The sequence below is a fragment of the Aegilops tauschii genome, chromosome 5, assembly GCF_002575655.3.
Source record: "Aegilops tauschii subsp. strangulata cultivar AL8/78 chromosome 5, Aet v6.0, whole genome shotgun sequence".
NCBI classification, from domain to species: Eukaryota; Viridiplantae; Streptophyta; class Magnoliopsida; order Poales; family Poaceae; genus Aegilops; species Aegilops tauschii.
Window position 1 is genome coordinate 524811776 of NC_053039.3, and position 21714 is coordinate 524833489.

General features: G+C 46.0%; 1 protein-coding gene across 1 annotated transcript; it reads left to right on the top strand.

Annotated features, from left to right (window-relative positions):
• Positions 1-7706: 7706 nt before the first annotated feature.
• LOC109735970 (non-specific lipid transfer protein GPI-anchored 14) lies at positions 7707-9953 on the top strand. Its single transcript, XM_020295171.4, has 3 exons — positions 7707-8158; positions 8279-8398; positions 9488-9953. Exons 1-3 carry the CDS (start codon positions 7804-7806, stop codon positions 9595-9597), a joined length of 585 nt encoding a protein of 194 aa, XP_020150760.1. The 5' UTR covers positions 7707-7803; the 3' UTR covers positions 9598-9953.
• Positions 9954-21714: the final 11761 nt, after the last annotated feature.

Here is a 21714-nt window from a genome sequence, read left to right on the forward strand (position 1 = left end):
AGCGCCACCAAACAAGGATCGGGTCAACGACGGGCTGGTTCCTCACCAACCTACGACCACCGGAAGGTAGCACCTCCCAAAACCAGCCCGGCGGAGCCCAGTCCCGGACATGGCCCCTCTGATCAAGCCGGCCTCCTCCGCTGAGTCGACGACGAGGATGCGGGATAGGCATCGTCGACGTCGATGCGGGAATAATTGCTTTAACTAAAAAAACAAACTAGTTCTATTAATTTCCTTACTATAAATAGAATAAAGTAGTACTTACTACAAATAAACTAGCTAGTTTAACTAGTTCTATTATTTTTCTAACTAATTCTATTAAACACTTTCTAAGTAGTACTTACTAAAAGTTATCGGGGAGGGGGGGTACATATATCGACAACGACATACCCGATAAAAAATAAGAAGAGGAAGAAGACGAAAAAAAGAGGAGAAGAAGAAAGGAATAGAGGAGGAGATCGAAGAAAAAAAAGAAAAAAAGAGGAGAAGAAGAAGGAATAGAGGAGAAGATGAAAAAATAGAATAATATATTATTCTATTTCTTCTTCTTCTCCTCTATTTCTTCTTCTATTATTCTATTTCTTCTTCTTCTCCTCTATTTCTTCTTCTTCTACTCTTTTTCTTCTTCTTTTTCATCTTCTTATTTATTTCTCCTCTACTTCCTCTCCTCTTCTTCTTATTCTTCTTCTTCTTCTCCTTCTTCCTCTTCTTATTTTCCTTTTTTCTCTCCTTCTTTTTCTTCTAAATATGAACATACAAAAATGACTTCTAAATATGAAAAATCTAAACTACACATCTAAATTAATACATCTAAATTAATACATCTAAATTACAACAACTAAATTACAAATTAATACAACTAAATTACAAATCTAACTACACATCCAAATTAATACAACTAAATTACAAATCTAACTACACATCTAAATTAATACATCTAAATTACAACAACTAAATTACAAATTAATACAACTAAATTACAAATCTAACTACTATAGCTAGGGGGCGCGGCGGCAGCGGCGGCGGCCATTACAGGGAGGAGGAGGAGGGGATCGGGGCGGCGCTCACAGGGTGGCGGAGGGCGACGGCGACCGCGGCGGGCCGGGGGCGGAGGGCGGCGACGGTGACGTATACGGGGCGACGGCTCGGGGGCGCGCAGCGGAGGCCGACGGCGACGACGGCGGGGGGCGGAGGACGACGGCGACGGGCGATGGCGTGGGCTCGGGGGCACGGGCGACGGCGACGACGACGGGGCAGCCTGGCGGCGTAGATCGAGCTCGCGGCGTCATCGGGCGGGGGGACTGGCGATGGAAATCAGAAAATTTCCAAAGTGCTACTTATATAGCAAAGGCTTTGGTCCCGGTTGGTGGCTCCAACCGGAACCAATACCCACCCTTTGGTCCCGGTTGGTGCCACCAACCGGGACCAAAGGCCTCTTTTCACCAGCGCAAAGGGCGGGAAGCAGAGGGCTTTGGTCCCGGTTGGTGGCACCAACCGGGACCAAAGGGGAGCATTGGTTCCGGTTGGAGCCACCAACCGGGACTAATGTGCTGGCGCGGTGCGGTGGGAAGTTTAGTCCCACCTCGCTAGCTGAGAGAGCTCAGCACCTGTTTATAAGCTGCGCTGCAGCTCAGGTGCTGAGCTCCTCTCTAATATGCAGGCATTATACATGCCTACCTTTGTCATTGCCATGTTGGGCCTATTGGGCCTGCGGGCCTGCATCCTGGCCCATGTGCAGATGGATTTCTAGTCGTATGTAGGCTGTGTGGCCCATTAGGCGGCATTTTTTTTTATTTTTTCCAGTATTTTTTTTGTTTTTTGAATTATTTATTTTCTTTTGATTTTTGCTTTATTTTTTTTATTCTTTTTGCTTTTAGCTCAGAATAATTATAAACTTTCTGTTAATCCATTAGTTTCCAAATTTGAATAGTTTAAATTTCATCCGGAAACTCGTGTGTTACAAAGGGATTTCATTTTTTAAACCTTATTTGAACTCCTGACTTTTTGTGTGTTCAAAATGCACCATTCAAAGCCACATCATCATTTTTCAATCCGGTCTGACTTCATTTGTTATTTTTCATGCATTTACTAATTATTTTGAGCTATAAGACCCTAAAATTGAAAAGCATTTCAAATGAAATCTGAAAAGGTTGAAAGTTGGCATGATATCATCATTTCATCCACATAGTATGTGCAAGAAAGTTGAGAGGGTTACGGCAAAAACTGGATGCACTTCGTGTACAAAACGGACAATCTCTTTCAAAGTATCAGGAGTTCATCCGGAAACTCGTCTGTTACAAAGGGATTTCATTTTTTAAACCTTATTTGAACTCCTGACTTTTTGTGTGTTCAAAATGCACCATTCAAAGCCACATCATCATTTTTCAATCCGGTCTGACTTCATTTGTTATTTTTCATGCATTTACTAATTATTTTGAGCTATAAGACCCTAAAATTGAAAAGCATTTCAAATGAACTCTGAAAAGGTTGAAAGTTGGCATGATATCATCATTTCATCCACATAGCATGTGCAAGAAAGTTGAGAGGGTTACGGCAAAAACTGGATGCACTTCGTGTACAAAACGGACAATCTCTTTCAAAGTATCAGGATTTCATCCGGAAACTCGTCTGTTACAAAGAGATTTCATTTTTTAAACCTTATTTGAACTCCTGACTTTTTGTGTGTTCAAAATGCACCATTCAAAGCCACATCATAATTTTTCAATGCTTTCTGACTTCATTTGTTATTTCTCATGCATTTACTAATTATTTTGAGCTATAAGACCCTAAAATTGAAAAGCATTTCAAATGAACTCTGAAAAGGTTGAAAGTTGGCATGATATCATCATTTCATCCACATAGCATGTGCAAGAAAGTTGAGAGGGTTACGGCAAAAACTGGATGCACTTCGTGTACAAAACGGACAATCTCTTTCAAAGTATCAGGATTTCATCCGGAAACTCGTCTGTTACAAAGGGATATCATTTTTTAAACCTTATTTGAACTCCTGACTTTTTGTGTGTTCAAAATGCACCATTCAAAGCCACATCATCATTTGTCAATCCTTTCTGACTTCATTTGTTATTTCTCATGCATTTACTAATTATTTTGAGCTATAAGACCCTAAAATTGAAAAGCATTTCAAATGAACTCTGAAAAGGTTGAAAGTTGGCATGATATCATCATTTCATCCACATAGCATGTGCAAGAAAGTTGAGAGGGTTACGGCAAAAAATGGATGCACTTCGTGTACAAAACGGACAATCTCTTTCAAAGTATCAGGATTTCATCCGGAAACTCGTCTGTTACAAAGGGATTTCATTTTTTAAACCTTATTTGAACTCCTGACTTTTTGTGTGTTCAAAATGCACCATTCAAAGCCACATCATCATTTTTCAATCCTTTCTGACTTCATTTGTTATTTCTCATGCATTTACTAATTATTTTGAGCTATAAGACCCTAAAATTGAAAAGCATTTCAAATGAACTCTGAAAAGGTTGAAAGTTGGCATGATATCATCATTTCATCCACATAGCATGTGCAAGAAAGTTGAGAGGGTTACGGCAAAAACTGGATGCACTTCGTGTACAAAACGGACAATCTCTTTCAAAGTATCAGGATTTCATCCGGAAACTCGTCTGTTACAAAGGGATTTCATTTTTTAAAACTTATTTGAACTCCTGACTTTTTGTGTGTTAAAAATGCACCATTCAAAGCCACATCATCATTTGTCAATCCTTTCTGACTTCATTTGTTATTTTTCGTGCATTTACTAATTATTTTGAGCTATAAGACCCTAAAATTGAAAAGCATTTCAAATGAACTCTGAAAAGGTTTTCTTTCTACTTACAACAAAAAACTTATTTATTTTATTTCTAATTACTTATGTCTTTTACTTTAATTATTTTATTTTTATTTATTTTACTGCTGCTATTTTTATTTATTTTACTTGCTGCTATTTTTACTTAATTAATTAAGGTTTATTTATCGTAGTTACTATAGTTTATTTTATTTTATTTTATTAAGGTTTATTTAGTTTTATTTATTTTATTAAGGTTTATTTATTTTATAAATATAAAAAAATGAAAATAGATGCGCTTATAGAGAAAATTCAACCTAAATTCATAATAAATTTCTATGAAATTTACTGTGAATTTAGGTCAAATTTCCTGTATAAGGGCATCTATTTTCACTTTAAAAGGCAGAGAGGGACGGGCTTATAAACTGGTGTGAGCGCCCTTCGTTTGGCGAGGTGGGACTAAACACTGGCCGCAACTAGCCCTTTAGTCCCGGTTTGTGGTATGAACCGGGACTAAGACCAGCCCTTTAGTCCCGGTTTGTGGTATGAACCGGGAATAAAGGGTGGTGGGCCAGGAGCGTGGCCCATTGGTCCCGGTTTGTACCACCAACCGGGACCAAAGGGTCCATACGAACCGGGACCAATGCCCACGAGGCCCTGGCCGGCCCCCTGGGCTCACGAACCGGGACCAATGCTCACATTAGTCCCGGTTCGTGACTGAACCGGGGCTAATGTGAAAACTGCCCTGCGACCTAAGCCCTGTTTTCTACTAGTGGTAGCGCGTGCCGCCGCATCCGCCACCTCTGCTGCTGCCATGTCAGCAGCGAGGCAGGCCTCGCCACCCTCATCGTCTCCTTCCCACGACGGGCACACCGGTCCCGGTAGCTCTCATACTCGCCCCCACCCCCAGAGACGGAAAAGCTAAGGGACCGTGATGATCTAGCCCCAGAGGATCCGAGCACCCGTTGCACCGATGCAATGGATTCACGCCAAGCAGATCCCGCCGCCGGTTGGACACAGTCCTCCTGGGAGTGGCAGAGGCCAATGCGGACGGCCATTGCCTCCTCCAACCGCATGGGGCGACACCCCGAGTTGACAGATCCGATGTTGTCGCAGTCAGATCCGCTTCCCGCCATGCCGGGGAAGGACGGAGATCGTTGGACGGGAGTTTAGGGGGGCAGAGTGGAGCGGAGTGAAGTGGCTAGAGTTTGGTTGGAGAGCGGACGGGGACAAATATATGTGGGTCGGGTGGGCCGTGCCCGGGCTACCCTGTAACCGCCTATATTTGAGCTGGATATGAGGGTGCTGGTTAGTCTGGCCGTTTGAGGTGTCTGTCTAGGTTGGGTTTATTTGATCAGTTAGTGATTAGGTAGTCCGTCCAGCCGTTTGAGGGAGTTTGAGGCGTCCGAATGTAAATGCTCTTAGATGAGAAAAGTACATCTTATAATTTGGAATGGAGGTAGCAGCTTTAATTTACTAATCGATGCCTACTCATTCTGGAGTAGACGAGTAGGACTATTTTTTTCAACACGGGGGGTATATATTTGGATGTGTCTAACTCTCATTTAGATGAAAAATAACTATGTCTTTTCTAGATAAAAAATAATTGTATCTCATCTAGATGTATAGTATCTTGTTGAATTTTATATTGAGATTTGTAGGATTTTTATTGTTTGGTTAAATAAATAGTGTAGGGGTTAGATGAGGCTTTGTCAATTATTATTTAGATGACAATTAGCAAATTCGCATATAGTTTTCCACATGCGTGACTTCTTTGCTTGGAACTTGCTAACGTAACTTTCTAAGGGCATCTTCGATGGTGATCTGTAAATTTTCTACCGCATTCGTCCGCGGACAGTGGACCAGTTTGCACACGGATGTGGGAGGTTGCCACTCAACGATGCCCATATACATCCGGTCTCTCTCATTTTTTTAAAGTCCACACCTTCAAATTGGCGCATACATAGAGTTCAGATGTTCAAATAGCCGCATACCTTGTGTACAGACGTTCAAATAGCCGCATACAACACTAGTTCAAATTTAAAAAAGTTCAAATATTACACCCCAACATTGTTATCCCCTTTAACCGCCCACTGATACTCAATCAGATCTCCCTTCAGCTGCTCATGAGTTGGTCGATGCCAGATTTGTTGATGCATTTGAATGAACTCTTGAAATGTGTTGGATTCTGGTCTAGAAGTTTGATAGGATCACCCATATTCTCAAATACTAGAGCCGCGACAGCATCCTAACCCTCATCCTCGAGGATCATGTTGTGCATGATCACACAACATGTCATCACCTCTCAGAAGGTCTCCGAGTCCCATTGTTTAGCAGACCCACAAACAACTGCAAAACGGGCCTGCAGAACTCCAAATGCCCTATCGACATCCTTTCTAGTTGCTTCTTGTCTTTGGGCAAAGTGAGACTTTTCTGGCCAACTGGGTTAGAGAGGGTGCTGACAAAGGTAGCCCTCTTGCTTCTGAGATTGCCAAGAGCCTCTCGGTGTCTGCCATAGTTGGTTCTCGCAGGTACTGTGGTCAAAACACCTCAACCACGACAGTTGCAAACCTGAGCATGCATGGCATCCTCGCATGTGCTCTTAGATATCCGTAGGTCCTCGTCCCACGAATTGGTGGCCGTGCCATACGCAAGCATCTGGAGTGCGGCCGTGCACTTCTAGTAACCAGAGAAGCCAATCGTTCCCACATCGTTCGTCTTCAAGACGAAGTAGTCATCATATAACAGGACGCTGTGGTAAAACGATCGAAGACAGTCTTGCACATCCGAAAACGCCGGCGAAAATGGTCAACGAAGAGTGCATCGGGGGCAAATTAGTCGGCCATCAGTATCAAATGGCCGCGCGCCCTGTTGCGGTTGAGCACTCGATTACCCTGAATCGATTCCTTGAAATCGGGAACATGCTCCTCCGCACGCTCCGTGTCTTCAAGGACCGTCTGCATCATCGCCGTCTCATCCGTGTAGTCCTCCTCTTCGGACGAGCCATCAGAGGACTCAACATAGTGCTTGTATATGTACTCCAATTCAGAATTCATTGCTTGAAAGAAGAAGGGAAAACATTTTTTATCTCCGGCAAATCACTGAGCACTTGTTGGGCATGGTGATTATAGCAGTAGCGGATGGTACTTGACGGAGCGGTCGGAGGAGAGGGGTTGAACGACGACAGAGGAGAAGCGGGGTGGAGCTCGGCTAAAACACTGGAGGTGACAAAGATGTAGAGTTCCGGCAGGGGTGTGGCGTGACGGCCGTATGGTGGAGCGGTGACGAAGGCAAGAGAAAAAGAAGGAATGAGAGAAAATAAGAAGGATAGAGGCGTGGGGTCCAGGAGGGGGTTTTGGGTGGGTTCGGGATGTCGAAGTTCTACGTGTCTGCTGTCTGGACTTCCGCAAAGCCCCCATAAGTTTGTTTCGGATTTGCTGAAAAAAGTACGTCTAGACAGCTCGATGGACCCAATACAATGCCGCGTTGGATGGCAAATCACGTATGAACCGCTCGATCCGGACGGTTTCAGGCTGGTCCGTCGATGCCCTAAATTTAGTTAGACGTACGTACTATACTGCTACGTGCCGTAGACCATAGTCCACCACGTAGCTCCTCGATCTCTAGCTAGCTAGGTCGACCCATGCGTGCACAGTCACGGTACGTGGCCCACGAGCAAACGCCGACGCACGCGCAATCTAGCCAGCCACCTCCCCAACCAACTCCCATTAATCACCCTCGATCCATCACGTTGCCACGACCGCCGTACGCACCACACCCTGATCTTCTCGATCGATCCGGGGTACATTTCACCACCTGACCAGTGAATGATCACTTGAGATTAGTAGGTACACATGCACACTTGGTTCTCTGGTGCGTAACATCTATATATAGCCAAGCCCAGCCACACCACGTCGTCACACGCAAACCACACGACCGACGACACGACTAAAGCGAAAGAGTCGCCACACGAGTGTGACAGCACCTCGCTCGCGATCAAGCCATGGCTTTCGCGGCTCGCCGTAGCGGTGGTGGTGCACTGTTGATGATGCTGGCCGTGGCGGCGGCGGTTGTGGGGCCGGCGGGCGCGGACTTCGCGGCGGACAAGGCGGAGTGCGCGGACAAGCTGATGGGGCTGGCGACGTGCCTGACGTACGTGCAGCTGACGGCGACGGCGCGGGCGCCCACGCCGGACTGCTGCTCCGGGTTCCGGCAGGTGCTGGGCACCAGCAAGCGGTGCATGTGCATCCTGGTCAAGGACCGCGACGAGCCGGCGCTCGGGATCAAGGTCAACATCACCCGCTCCATGAACCTCCCCTCCGTCTGCAACATCGCCGCCACCTTCTCGGACTGCCCCAGTACGTAACGCACTGCTACTCATAGTCCCATCCCATCGGCCGGTTTGCCGGCGCTGCTGCTGCGCCACCGTGCGTGCATGCATGCATGCTGAGTATTGGAGTGGTTTTGGATGTATGCAGAGATCCTCAACATGGCGCCGGACTCCAAGGAGACGGAGATCTTCAAACAGTATGCGCGTGAGCACGAGGGCAAGAACGCCGCCACCACTTCGCCCACCGCCGCCGCCGCCACCGCCACCGGTACTCCTCTAGCCAGTTAACCAGCACTACTCCTTAACCATGTCCATCATTTTGTTCGGAACATACATGCGCGTAACATACTGCTACATGAGACTGGAAGAACGTGCCGTACGACATGCATGATAGTACACTCTACGCAACGCACATGGGTTGGGGGCATGGGCTTCCTGGGTTCCCGCTGCTTGCTTGCACGAGCGCGACATGAACGGGTGACGGGCCGACGTGGACGAGCGTGACCGGGAGCGACCACACTTATTATGTCCAGAAAGATACGGGCAACAGTACGCATTCATTTCACAAGCCGTGCATTGCATGCATGTATGGCCCACCCAACTGTGCACGTGTCGTGTACCCGCCACCCGGTATTTGGACTGTCTTAACTGATAAACTGAACTTGTTGGCCTGGGTACGTAGTACTCCCTCCGTAAAGAAATATACGAGCGTTTAAATCACTATAAGAATGGAGGGAGTATGTACGTGTAGCTGCAACGACTTGCAGAGCACGTCGTCATATGCGCCTGCTAATTACTCCCTCTGTTTTTTAAGTATTAAAATGTGTTTAGATATATACAGATCAAGAAAAAACTAAAAAGGCCTTATATTAGGGAATGAAGGGAGTAAGTAACTTGGCACGCTGCAGATTGTTGTTGGGTTGCACCGGCAGTAACGACTTTACGCAATTGCACCGGCATCATGCATGATTCCGCACGGAAAAGCGTGTGCTCTTTTCTGGACACCTGATCAGTTCTGGTGCTTTAGTTTGCAATGAAACTTAGGCTTTATACAATGTAAGGTGCTTAAAAATATGTTTAGAAAAATAAATTAATTTTTTAAGCATTGGTGTTTATTTGTGTGAGATAGACGCTTAATTAAGTACTCCTTCTATAGAAATAAACACCGGTGTTAGAGAAGAATTCGGTTTATTTTACTAAGCATTTTCCTTAAGCACCTTGCATTGAATCACGTTTATATCCAGTTCAAAACTGTACATAAATCTTCCTTCTGCAGAATAAATTAGCATATCAGCCCACAACTGTGGAAGAATTTCTTTATAACTTTCTTGTCCGCCTTGGCCGTGGCTGGTTGCAGGTACTGCCGCCGGGAAGAGCGTGGACGCGACGTCCGGTGCAGGGAGGCACACGGTGGTCTTCGCCACCGTCGTCTCGGCGCTGCTCGCCTCCGCCTTTGTTCTCGCGTGATGATAGGCTTGTCTGCGGCTGTAGGAAAGAGACCAAGACACTTTCATGATTGTGCTGGGCTGGGCTGTGTAGTTTCCAGCCTTCGGCCTTCAGTTCGGCTTTGTGTTTGCTGTGTGTAGCGAGTGAATCCTCATCACAGAAAAAATAAATTGTTGTGTAGTGCGTGAGTTGCAAGTCTTTCTTTTCCCCCTCCCCAACCACTCCTCTCCCTCTCTTTCTCTCTTTGTTGCGAATAGTGAGTTGCCTCCCTGATTAATTAGTTCATGTTGCAACTTGCAACTACCCTACCAAAATTTCATGTCCCGGTTTGATTATGATATCAAGAGTTTCTCCCTTCGTTTTCTTTTCTAGAAAAAGATGGTGTGCAATTAATATGGGTGATTGATTTCTTAGATGATATGGGTATTGCCTTGATGTTCTTTTTAGAGTGCGCATAAGAATTGTGGGTCTTCTCATTAAGACTAGCCACAATGGGTAGTAACTTAGACTAGTAACATGCATATGTTACTAGTCTATGTTATGCATCACTTCATTTATTATATTGTAGACTCATCTTTTCTTGATATGTGTGATGTTACAGTAACTAGCTATGTTACCACATGCCTCTCTTTCTTCATTAATTACATGCCACATCATCTATTTTGCCTAGATAAGTGTGATGTTACCACCTATGTTACTCCCACTGTGGGTAGTCTAAACGGGAGAAAAAACCGGCACAAAAAAAAAGTGCCCCATTGAGCTCCGCATGCCTTTGTCATTCTCTAGAGAGCTAGCTCCGCCCAAATAGGGTCAATGACGACTCCAGGAGTGAAAGAATATTGCTAAGACTTTGGTAGTTGAGGTGTCAACTCAACTACACCTCCATCAAATACTTGCGCCAAAAAATAGTAGGGACGACAACTGAGTGATTTAGTTGTTGCGGGTTGCAAAAAAGTAAATAAGACTAGAAAATACCCAACGGTTCTCAAGTATCATCTATTAAAGGGTGTAAACCATTATGGAGAACATATGCATGGGGATGGACAATGCGACGTTACATGGATGACATGAATCATAACATAGTGCAAATAACAAGGGACATGATTCCTAGCTCATCTTCTCTTACTTTGTAGTAGCATGTAGTCCGTGCATAGTTAAACATGTTTATTGCCCATCACGTATTTCCCTACTATCCCATGTCAGGGGGGGGGGGGTCACAATTGAAACTAAAGGTAGTTAATATGACTTTTTCACAAGACAAATACCTCAACACATTTTTTTGGGTGTGAATACACCGAATTCTCAAATTAAAGCCCCTCTATGATATCATGACCAGTCACTCTCAGGGTCGCCAACTGAGACAATAATAGGTGCATACAACTTGCAACTAAAAACACATAGGTATTATAAAAAAAAGCATGGTTCAAATATGAGATCATACTAGTCAAACCCTAATAATAGGCATTAAGCTTAACAAGATCATAACACTAGTAGTTTAGTAACAATAATCATGACAAGGATCAAAACCCTAAAGATTCTAGCACTATTACATGATTGGCATCACACAATCCCCATCCATCATATGTGCCCACATTCGATTATTCACACATGGATGGGGAATACATGATGGGGATGTGGGAAGAATGAGTTGATGGAGTCGATGGCGAAGAATCCCACTCTCAGGAGGTGGAATCAGTCTCCAGATAGCCTTCTTGAACAAAGAGCATCAACAACAGCGTTCATCAGGGCTCGGGGGAATATGTGGGAAATCATCTATGGTTCAAGACGCCAATGGCCACTTATAGTCAGAAGGATATGCGTGGGGTGGGGGGTCCCACTCTAATGTGCCATCCACCCCAACCTGCATGGCAAGGGTGTGTGGCCCCCCCTTGGGAGGTGCCCTCCTCTAGCTGGTGGCCTTCTCCTTCTGATATCTTGCATGTAACTATCTTTGTTGGAATTTTCCTGGACTTTCGTACATGCACACTCACATATCATATTTGCATTTACATTGAAAACAACATTAGCCTTGAAAGTTTTCATTCACCTAAGTAATATTAGAGTGCAAAACCTAAGCAGAAGTGTTGGAAAAAGTAAAATACATTTAGGATGTTCCAAAGAAGAGATGATTTTTTGAGTTGGATTGTTGCCGCTTTATTCAATGACCACGGAAATATCCAAGTTCAGTACATGAAAAATGCAACCTAGAGGTAAACTAAATAAGTTCATGCCAGCAACCTTCCTTCTCTAGACCACGTGCCACCTTGTTGGTAGACCATCTAACCCATTTTACCTTGGTCTCCTCAATGGAGGGAGCAACGTCTTGATCTCCTCAACCAAAGGACCATATTAGGACATGTCCTTCTAACCCTTTTTTGGGGAAAACAAGAGATGATTATTTGTTTCTTCTTCTGCTGCACAAAACTGATAGGTGGTATTACACTCCCAATTCCACGTCTTCATGTTGTCTTTGGTAGCAATGATGTTGTGTTATATAACCAAGAGTCAAAATTAGATTTTAAGGCGTATTTTCACTTCCCATATATTTCTAAATGACCTATCAGGTTCTTTCTTGGTTAGCAGCTGATAAAGTGACTTGACTAACTGTGAGCCAAATTCATCCTGCTTCCACTTCAAGCTAACATGTTTATCATTTGAGGACAAGCTCACTAGCTTGCTTCTCTGGACACTCAACTATTGAAGATGATATCACCCAATCACTCCGCAAAAACTAGCTTTTAGCTCCACATTCAACTATTGAAGAGAATTGATGGTGATATTTCCATAGCTGTCGTGGAATTGTCACGGCAGATGTCCTCGTGTAAGGACTTAGTCGTGGAGCCATCGCAGCTAGGAAGCTTAAAGGGGTTAAACGGGACAAAGGACACGAGGATTATACTGGTTCGGCCCCTTACGTTGAAGGTAAAGCCTACTCCAGTTGAGGTGGTATTGCTTAGGGTTTCGATGACCAGGAGCTAAACCGCTCTGCTTGGCTATCGATCTGATCTTACTTGTCTTGAACCGCCGCCGGGTCGTCCCTTTATATAGAAAGGTTAACGCCCAGCGGCTCTCAGAGTTCCGGCCGGCTCATAAACTGTGTCCGGCTTGGACTCTTAACTATTCTTGCCTTACACTACAAGTCATGCCACAACGGCGGTTTACCACTACGGGCCCTAAGTCGCCTCTGGGCCTTAGGCCTATTACTAAACCGCCATCCTTAACCTGTCCTTGGGCTTCTGAACGAAGAGCCGTTGCAACGTAACCCGGCCCATCTTGGGCGGGTTACACCGGTAGCTATATCCTCAACATTAGGCCCCAGATTGATTTGAACCGGTTCATGTCAATCTTCAATATATTAAGAAAAAATCTTCCGGCTTCTGTTTGCGCGAAGGTTATAACCCGCCATGATGTCATCCTCTGGATTCTTGGTAACCCGCCGTGACGTCATCCGCCATTAATGCACGTTCTGCCCAACGTATCTCAACGGATCCTTATCTTTAATAATTATCCCGAAAATCGAGGCGCCTCAGCAGCTGGATAATCATGTCTTCATCCTCCTCGTTTCTCGCGCCTACTTAACAGCCATCCCTTATAAATAGGCCCGACCGGGTCCTCTCTCACTCTTCCCTTTCCATCGTCTTCCTCCTCTCAACGCCTCAGAGCCCGAGCTCCGCCGCCGCCGCCGCGCCTCTCGTCTTCCTCAGCCTCGGCCGCTGCATCAACCTGAGCTAGTCCAGAGAACGGCGGCGACTCTCCGCAGTGAACCTGCAACTGTAAGTCCTCTTCTTCTCAAACGTCATATCCGCATTAGGGTTCCGCGTTCCTCCCTGTTCTTCGTAGTTCATCTCAGTTCTTTTATAGTTCTTCCACCGCGACTTCTTTTGATTCGAAAAACAGTACAGGACTCCTGCGGTAGTGGTTTCGCACCCATTTCCAATACTAGCAGATCCCTTTTGCTTGCAAAAAGACCTCATTAGAACTTATGAACTTCTCTGTGCCAGTTTTTAGGTCTAGAAAATTTTCCTTTCTGGACGACCGTTTGATCCAAAATAATTACCGCAACCTGTGAAACTTGTTTGTGCAACACTTAGGCAAAAATTGCATCTGTTAGCTATGGCGGCTCATATCACCGGCTTAAAAAAGGCGATGCTTCATGAATATTCCGGGTCATCCATAACGGAGTCAAATGACTTAATTGCTCACGATATCCATAGCGGCTTAAATAACCTGACACAATTGGCCATATATCATTAGGCCCCTTCATAAGCCGCCACCTTAAATACTGAACCAAAATTTTCCTCCGGCTTAAATTTGAACCGGAAATTTTATTTTGTTATAGGCTTCCATCCTTCACAATGCCGCCCAAGGCTCCCAAGGCGCCCATTACATGCAACTGGGTTAGATCCAATGTTACTAATAGCACCTTAGCTGACTTCGTGAAAACGGGTTACCTGCCCAAGAAAGAGGTCATGTCCTATCGTGCTTCTGACCCGTCCAAAGAGAGACCTCAACCGAAGGACGGAGAGGTTGTCATATTTGCTGATCACATGAGCCGGGGCTTTGCTCCTCCCGGCTCAAAATTCTTCAGAGATGTTCTGCACTTTTTCAACCTGCGACCTCAAGACATTGGACCCAATTCCGTGTCAAACATTTGTAACTTCCAAGTGTTCTGTGAGGTGTACCTTGGAGAAGAGCCCAGCTTACTACTCTTTAGAGAGTTATTCTATCTGAACCGCCAAAATGAATGTGCCAATGGGCCCAGCCTGGAGCTCGGTGGAATCTCAATCCAACGACGGAGAGATTGTCTCTTTCCTTATGCTGAGCCGCCAAGCCACCCGAAGGACTGGAACCAGACATGGTTCTACTGCCAAGACACTTCTCCGGCTGATGAGAATCCACTGCCCGGTTTTCGCGCCCTGCGTCTGGAATCAAATCACCCCTTGCCAGATAAACTATCTCAAGCTGAACGTCAGCCACTTACTCCCACCATTAACAAGATCAGAGCTCTTCTGGGGAACGGCCTGAATGGCATTGATCTGGTCCGGGTCTGGATTGCCTGGCGGGTGATTCCTTTAAGCTGCCGCCCCGGCTTAATGTGCGGTTATACGGGCCGGAAGGATGATCCTCTTCGGCACAGTCCCAACGACTTACCTGAGGACGTCATTGATGACATGACCAAGTCTCTTCTGAACGAGAGCCTGGCAGATTGTGGGAGAACAGGCTTAAGTCCTTTCTGCAAGGCTAACCCGGCCCAGCGGTAAACTATTGACCTGAACACCTCACCTTCTATTTTAACGATTTCGTCTTAACTTCAAAAACCTTTGTTGTATTTTACAGGCTAATGATAAATTCTGGAAGGTCAAGTATGACCATGAAGCTGCTAAGAAAGCCAGAAAGGTTAAAAAAGCCGCCAGGAAAGCCGCTCCCCGCAAGAAGGGGAGTAAACCTAGCGCCTCTGACCTGCTTCACCTGGAAGACACCTCCGAGTCAGAGGTAGCCCTTGACTCTTTAGGCTCCTTTTTTAACCATTTTATTGACATGGATTATTAGCAGGAGGACACCGGAATGAGTCATGAAGTGATTGAAGAGGTAACTATAATTTCCTCCGACTCGGAGCCCTTGCCAAGACTGAAAGTCCGAAGAGTAACCCGGAAAGTAAGATTTTCACATCCTTTAGCTTATCAAGATCCTCAATTTCTTTTGAAGCGACAGATTTATGAGAGTCGGAGGCAGACCCGGACCAGCAAGGATGCAGACCTCTCCTCCGGCTTACCCGAAGCATCAAGGAAGCGCCGGACTGAGGTTATCTCCGACTTATATCCTTTTCATCCTTTGGCGGGCGTCACTCGTCAACCACTCAATTCTTCTGATTCAAACTATCAGGGAACTTCACCTTCCTCCGGCGACTCCATGCAGTCTAGCTTGCCGGCTTTCAAAACTGCACCCGGGTAATGATGATCAGCTTATTTTGTGCTTATCTTACTCATGTTTTTGCACTAACCCTTTGACTTTCAGTGTACAAGTAAAGCCCAGCAAGAGGGCGAAGAAAAATAAGCCGGCCGAAGAGCCGGTCCTGACTGAACCTGATGCTTTTGCTCATGAGCCGCCGTCTGCACCAGCTCCTAAAACCGCCACTGCTCCATTTGATGAACAAGTTATGGAAGGTTCTGATAACCCGGAGATCCCCAGCCCGGCTCATCCAGATGATCCGGACGTTGTAATTACCCGGACCGAGTTTGTTGAACCGGGAAGACCCACCGTGTTGGCTAGGTGCTCTGCTAAGGAAGAACTTCTGGAACACCGCAGGGCCAGGCTGGACATCACTGATTATGCTCATCTGAGCCTTGGAGATACTGTCTCTGGCTATATTAATCAAGTGCACAACAGCCGGGACCTGGAAATTGATATGGTGAAGCAAATACAGCAAAAGTCTGAGGTATAACTCTCTTGCTTACTCCATAATTATCCTTACCATGCCAGCCCCCAAGTCTATTACTTATGATGAAATATGTTGTAGACTTAATGCCGGCTTAGTAATCACTGCAAGAAAACCGGCTTACCTGGTAACACTCGAGGGCCGGTTTAAACAGCATACTTGAACCGGTCCTTACCTTGTTTTAATCAAGTATTTGAGCAGCTTTACGCATTAGCCCCCAAGTGCCAAGTACCTTTGCCTGCAAAGTGCTTGGGACTTATTTTCATGATCCGGCACTGTAAACAGAGCTCTTCAGCATACATTAGCCCCCAAGTGTCAAGTGTCTTTGCTTGCAAAGTGCTTGGGACTTAATGTTGCATTATAATCACCCTAACCGTAACCCTGAACTTGTACAGGCCGTCTGTAAGAAATTTGAATCGGAAATCTCTGATCTGAAGAACCGTCTGAAGACTAAGGAAAGTGAAACCCAAAAGGCCAACTCCAAATTTGAATTCAGTGTATCTGCACAAGAGAAACTGAAGAAAAAGTTTGAAGCAGAAAGAAAAGCCTGGGCAGATGAAAAAACTGCTTTGCTCAGTCGGGCCGAACAAGCGGAGGCCACTCTTACTGAAAGAACCGCCGAGTTATCCGGCTTAAAACGCCATGTATCTCAGATGGTCTCCGCAATCTTTGGTAAGTTACTCTATAAGTTTCTAACTAGTTTACATCGTTCATTTCCCATAAGTATCTCAATTGCCATCAGCTCACCTGACTTTGTAATGCAGGTCCCAGGAGTTCCAATCTCAACCAGAACGTGCTGACCAAGCTGAAGGCGGTTTATACCTTGGTAGAACAACTTTACACCGGGTCACAACGTGCCTTAGCCGTTGTGGCTCTGTCAAACGAAGTTCCCACTCATCTGGCAGATGTACTCAGGCGGCTTGCCGTGCTTCCTCAACGCTTCCAAGAGTTAAGACGAGCTTCTGCAAGAGCCGGAGCCATAGCCGCTCTAAGCCGGGCCAAGGCGTTTCTACCGGAGCTAGACCCGGCCGACATCGCCCTTGGGTATCCTAGCTTGAAGGAAGATGGCACTCCCTTTGACCAGAAAGACTTCGCCGCTTGTGTGAAGAGTGTACGCCCGGTGGCCACTTTGATTGGTAATGATACAGACCTTACCAAATATCAACCGGGCTATGACGCGGAGAATCAGAGGATCCCAACACCTCATTATGAAGCAGTCAGCCTGATTCCTCCGACTCGTAAGCATACCTTCGCCCCTGAAGTTGACCCGGCCGGGTTAATTGATGATGAAGCTCAATTTGAAGCCTTTAGTAGCATTGACTGGAAATCATCAACCTTCTAGGACATGGAAACAGCCGGAGGAGCGGAGAGGGATGAGCCGGAAGCTTCAACCCAACAAGCACCTTTGATTTCTTAGGCGACTCATGGTTATGTCTCAAAAACAATGCCTCACCTTTTGGACTCGGGGAGTCCTGTAATAGAGTAGGACGAACACTTAATTTTGTCGTGCCATCGTGCACGTGTGTAGCGCTTAACTCTATTTAAACTGCCCTTTTATATTCTTCAGGGTTATGTTTGATCCTCTGCTTTCCTTAAGTTTAAAGAGCTGTCTTTAATTGTCCTGCATAGAAAACAAATCACAAGTCTCTAGGCGGCTTACCGCATGGAGAGTCATATATTTTACATATAACCCGGAATATGAATCAAAGTCATAATAAACCGGCTCTCAATTATATCTTCGAGATAATCATAACGGCATACCTGCGAGCCTTCAAGTACACTTCCGGTTTATGTAACCCGAATAATGAGGTTGAGAACTCAACTCCGGTTCACCAGCACATATAATGCTTATTATGTGCTATCAACATCATTAATCAAGGTTAAGCCGGTGGAATAAGAACCACCCTTGAATACTTTTGATATCATCAAAAGAACTGGTTTGCAAACCAAGAGATCTCAAAAATTTAGGGCTTCTGATTTGAATACGACCAGAGAACCGTCCCAAAGGGGTTAAGCTAAGATTCGAATGCGATCATATAGCCCCCAGTGGATTTGGCGTTGCCGATCAAGAGGGTACCGACAACTATGTTCTCTTTGGTTCGAATACGACCTATGTTTGAACAGGAAGCCCCCAAATGACCTTGAGAGTTGTTTAACGACGCTGATTCGAATACGATCCACGTCGGCTCTCAAAGGGGGTTGAGCTATGATTCAAATATGATCAAGAAAAACTGCCCAATGAGCTCGGCAATATGCCAATCAAGTGGGTATCGACAGCCATGTTCTCTTTGGTTCGAATACGACCTATGTTTGAATAGGAAGCCCCCAAGTGATCATATTTTTAACGGCTAGATTCGAATACGAACATAAGCCGGACCAACCTCCAAGTGACCATGTAACATTACAATGAAAATAACAATGATACATTTACCTTTGGAGGAAAAAAGGACAGAGGTCCTGCTTTATTATTTATCACAATATATACATGGCTATAGAAATATGTACATTATGAGAGCCGGTGGCTCAAGTGTAATAAGGCCGAAGCTGAGCTATGTTCCACGGCCGGCGGGTCTCCTCCTCCGACTTACGTGAATCTTTGTGCTCCCGAACATCGATAAGGTAGTATGACCCGTTGTGCAAGTTCTTGCTGACCACAAAGGGCCCTTCCCAAGGTGGGGATAGCTTGTGTGCATCTGTTTGATCCTGGATGAGCCGGAGCACCAAATCACCTTCCTGAAAGACCCTGGACTTAACCCGGCGGCTGTGATAGCGGCGCAGGTCTTGTTGGTAAATCGCCGAGCGAGCTGCTGCTACATCACGTTGTTCGTCCAACAAGTCAAGAGCATCTTGATGCGCCTGCTCATTATCCGCCTCGACATAAGCCGCCACTCGAGGCGAGTCATGACGGATGTCGCTAGGGAGGACCGCCTCAGCTCCGTAAACCATGAAGAAAGGTGTGTAACCCGTAGACCTGTTAGGAGTAGTATTGACGCTCCATAATACAGAAGGTAATTCCTCCACACAACAACCCGGCGTCCGTTCCAAAGGGACCAAAAGCCGGGGCTTGATGCCCTTCAAGATTTCCTGATTGGCTCTCTCAGCTTGACCATTGGATTGAGGGTGAGCCACTGATGAAACATCAAGCCGAATATGCTCTCGTTGACAAAAATCCGCCATGGCGCCTTTAGATAGATTGGTACCATTGTCAGTTATAATGCTGTGTGGAAAACCAAAGCGAAATATCACCTTTTTCATGAACTGAACCGCCATGGCTGCGTCACACTTACTAACTGGCTCTGCCTCAACCCACTTCGTGAACTTGTCAACCGGCACCAAAAGGTGGGTCTTCTTATCTTTGGACCTTTTGAAAGGCCCAACCATATCAAGCCCCCAGACTGCAAACGGCCAAGTGATTGGAATCATCCTCAACTCTTGAGCCGGCACGTGAGCCCGTCTTGAGAACTTCTGACAACCGTCACATTTACTGACCAAGTCCTCTGCATCAGCATGAGCCGTCAGCCAATAAAAACCATGACGAAAAGCCTTGGCCACAAGGGATTTTGAGCCGGCATGATGGCCACAATCCCCCTTGTGAATCTCACGTAAAATTTCTTGACCTTCCTCAGAGGAAACACAACGCTGAAAAGCTCCAGTGACACTGCGATGATGCAGCTCGCCATTGACAATTATCATTGACTTAGACCGCCGGGTTATTTGTCAGGCCAAAGTTTCATCCTCAGGCAGTTCTCCCCGGGTCATGTAAGCCAAGTATGGCACTGTCCAATCTGGGATAACGTGGAGAGCCGCCACCAACTGTGCCTCTGGGTCAGGAACAGCCAAGTCTTCCTCTGTAGGTAACTTGACAGAAGGGTTATGCAGAGTATCCAAGAAAGTATTAGGCGGCACCGGCTTTCGCTGAGAGCCTAACCGGCTTAATGCATCAGCCGCCTCGTTCTTTCTGCGATCGATGTGCTCTACTTGGTAACCCTGAAAATGTCCAGCAATGGCATCAACTTCGCGACGATAAGCCGCCATGAGGGGGTCCTTGGAATCCCACTTGCCTGATACTTGTTGGGCCACCAAATCTGAGTCACCAAAGCACCTTACCCGGCTTAAGCTCATCTCCTTAGCCATCCAAAGACCATGGAGCAAGGCCTCGTACTCAGCTGCGTTGTTAGTACAGGGAAACATTAACCGTAGTACATAACAAAACTTGTCACCTCGAGGGGAAGCTAACACAACTCCAGCCCCCGAGCCCTCCAATTGCCTGGACCCGTCGAAGTCAATAGTCCAGTATGTATTATCCGGTTTCTCTTCAGGCACATGCAGCTCTGTCCAATCGTTGATGAAATCCACCAATGCTTGAGATTTGATAGCAGTGCGTGGCACGTACTTTAGACCATGAGGCCCAAGTTCTATAGCCCACTTAGCAACTCTTCCTGTGGCTTCTCTGTTTTGGATGATATCTCCTAGGGGAGCAGAACTAACCACAGTGATAGGGTGGCCCTGGAAATAATGCTTAAGCTTCCGGCTTGCCATGAACACCCCATAAACAAGCTTCTGCCAATGCGGATACCGTTGTTTGGACTCAATGAGTACTTCGCTGACGTAGTAAACCGGTCGCTGAACCGGGTGTTCCTTACCCGCTTCCTTACGCTCCACCACCACAGCCACACTGATGGCTCGTGTGTTAGCGGCTACATACAACAATAAAGGCTCCTTATCGACAAGAGCAGCAAGGACTGGCGGCTCAGCCAGCTATCTTTTCAAATCCTCAAAAGCAGCATTAGCAGCATCATTCCAGACAAAGTCATTTGTTTTCTTCATCATCTGATATAGTGGCATGGCCTTTTCACCTAACCAGCTTATAAACCGACTCAAAGCAGCGATGCGACCCGCCAGACGCTAGACGTCATTTATGCACGCCGGCTTAGCCAGAGAGGTGATTTCCTTGATCTTCTCCGGGTTAGCTTCAATGCCTCTGTGAGAAACTAGAAAACCCAAGAGCTTGCCTGCAGGAACACCAAAAACACACTTGACCGGGTTAAGCATCATCTTGTAGACCCGGAGATTATCAAAGGTCTCTCTCAGATCATCTATCAAGGTCTCCTTCTCTCTGGATTTGACCACGATATCATCCACATAGGCATGAACGTTGCGCCCAATCTGATTATGAAGACAATTCTGCACGCAACGCTGGTAAGTCGCCTGTGCACTCTTGAGCCCAAAAGGCATAGACACATAACAGAAGGCTCTAAAGGGAGTAATGAACGCCGTCTTCTCTTGGTCCTTAACAGCCATTTTGATCTGATGGTAACCAGAATACGCATCCAAAAAACTCAAACGCTCACAACCTTCCGTACCATCAATAATTTGATCAATACGGGGGAGAGCAAAAGGATCAGCCGGACAAGCCTTGTTTAAATCCGTATAGTCCACACACATACGCCAGGTGCCATTCTTCTTGAGCACGAGCACCGGGTTAGCTAACCATTCTGGATGAAAGACTTCAACGATAAACCCGGCCGCCAAGAGCCGGGCTACTTCCTCACCAATGGCTTTCCGCCTCTCCTCATTAAACCGCCGGAGGAATTGCCTGACTGGCTTAAATTTCGGATCAATATTGAGAGTGTGCTCAGCGAGTTCTCTTGGTACACCCGGCATGTCCGAAGGTTTCCATGCAAAGATGTCCCTGTTCTCAC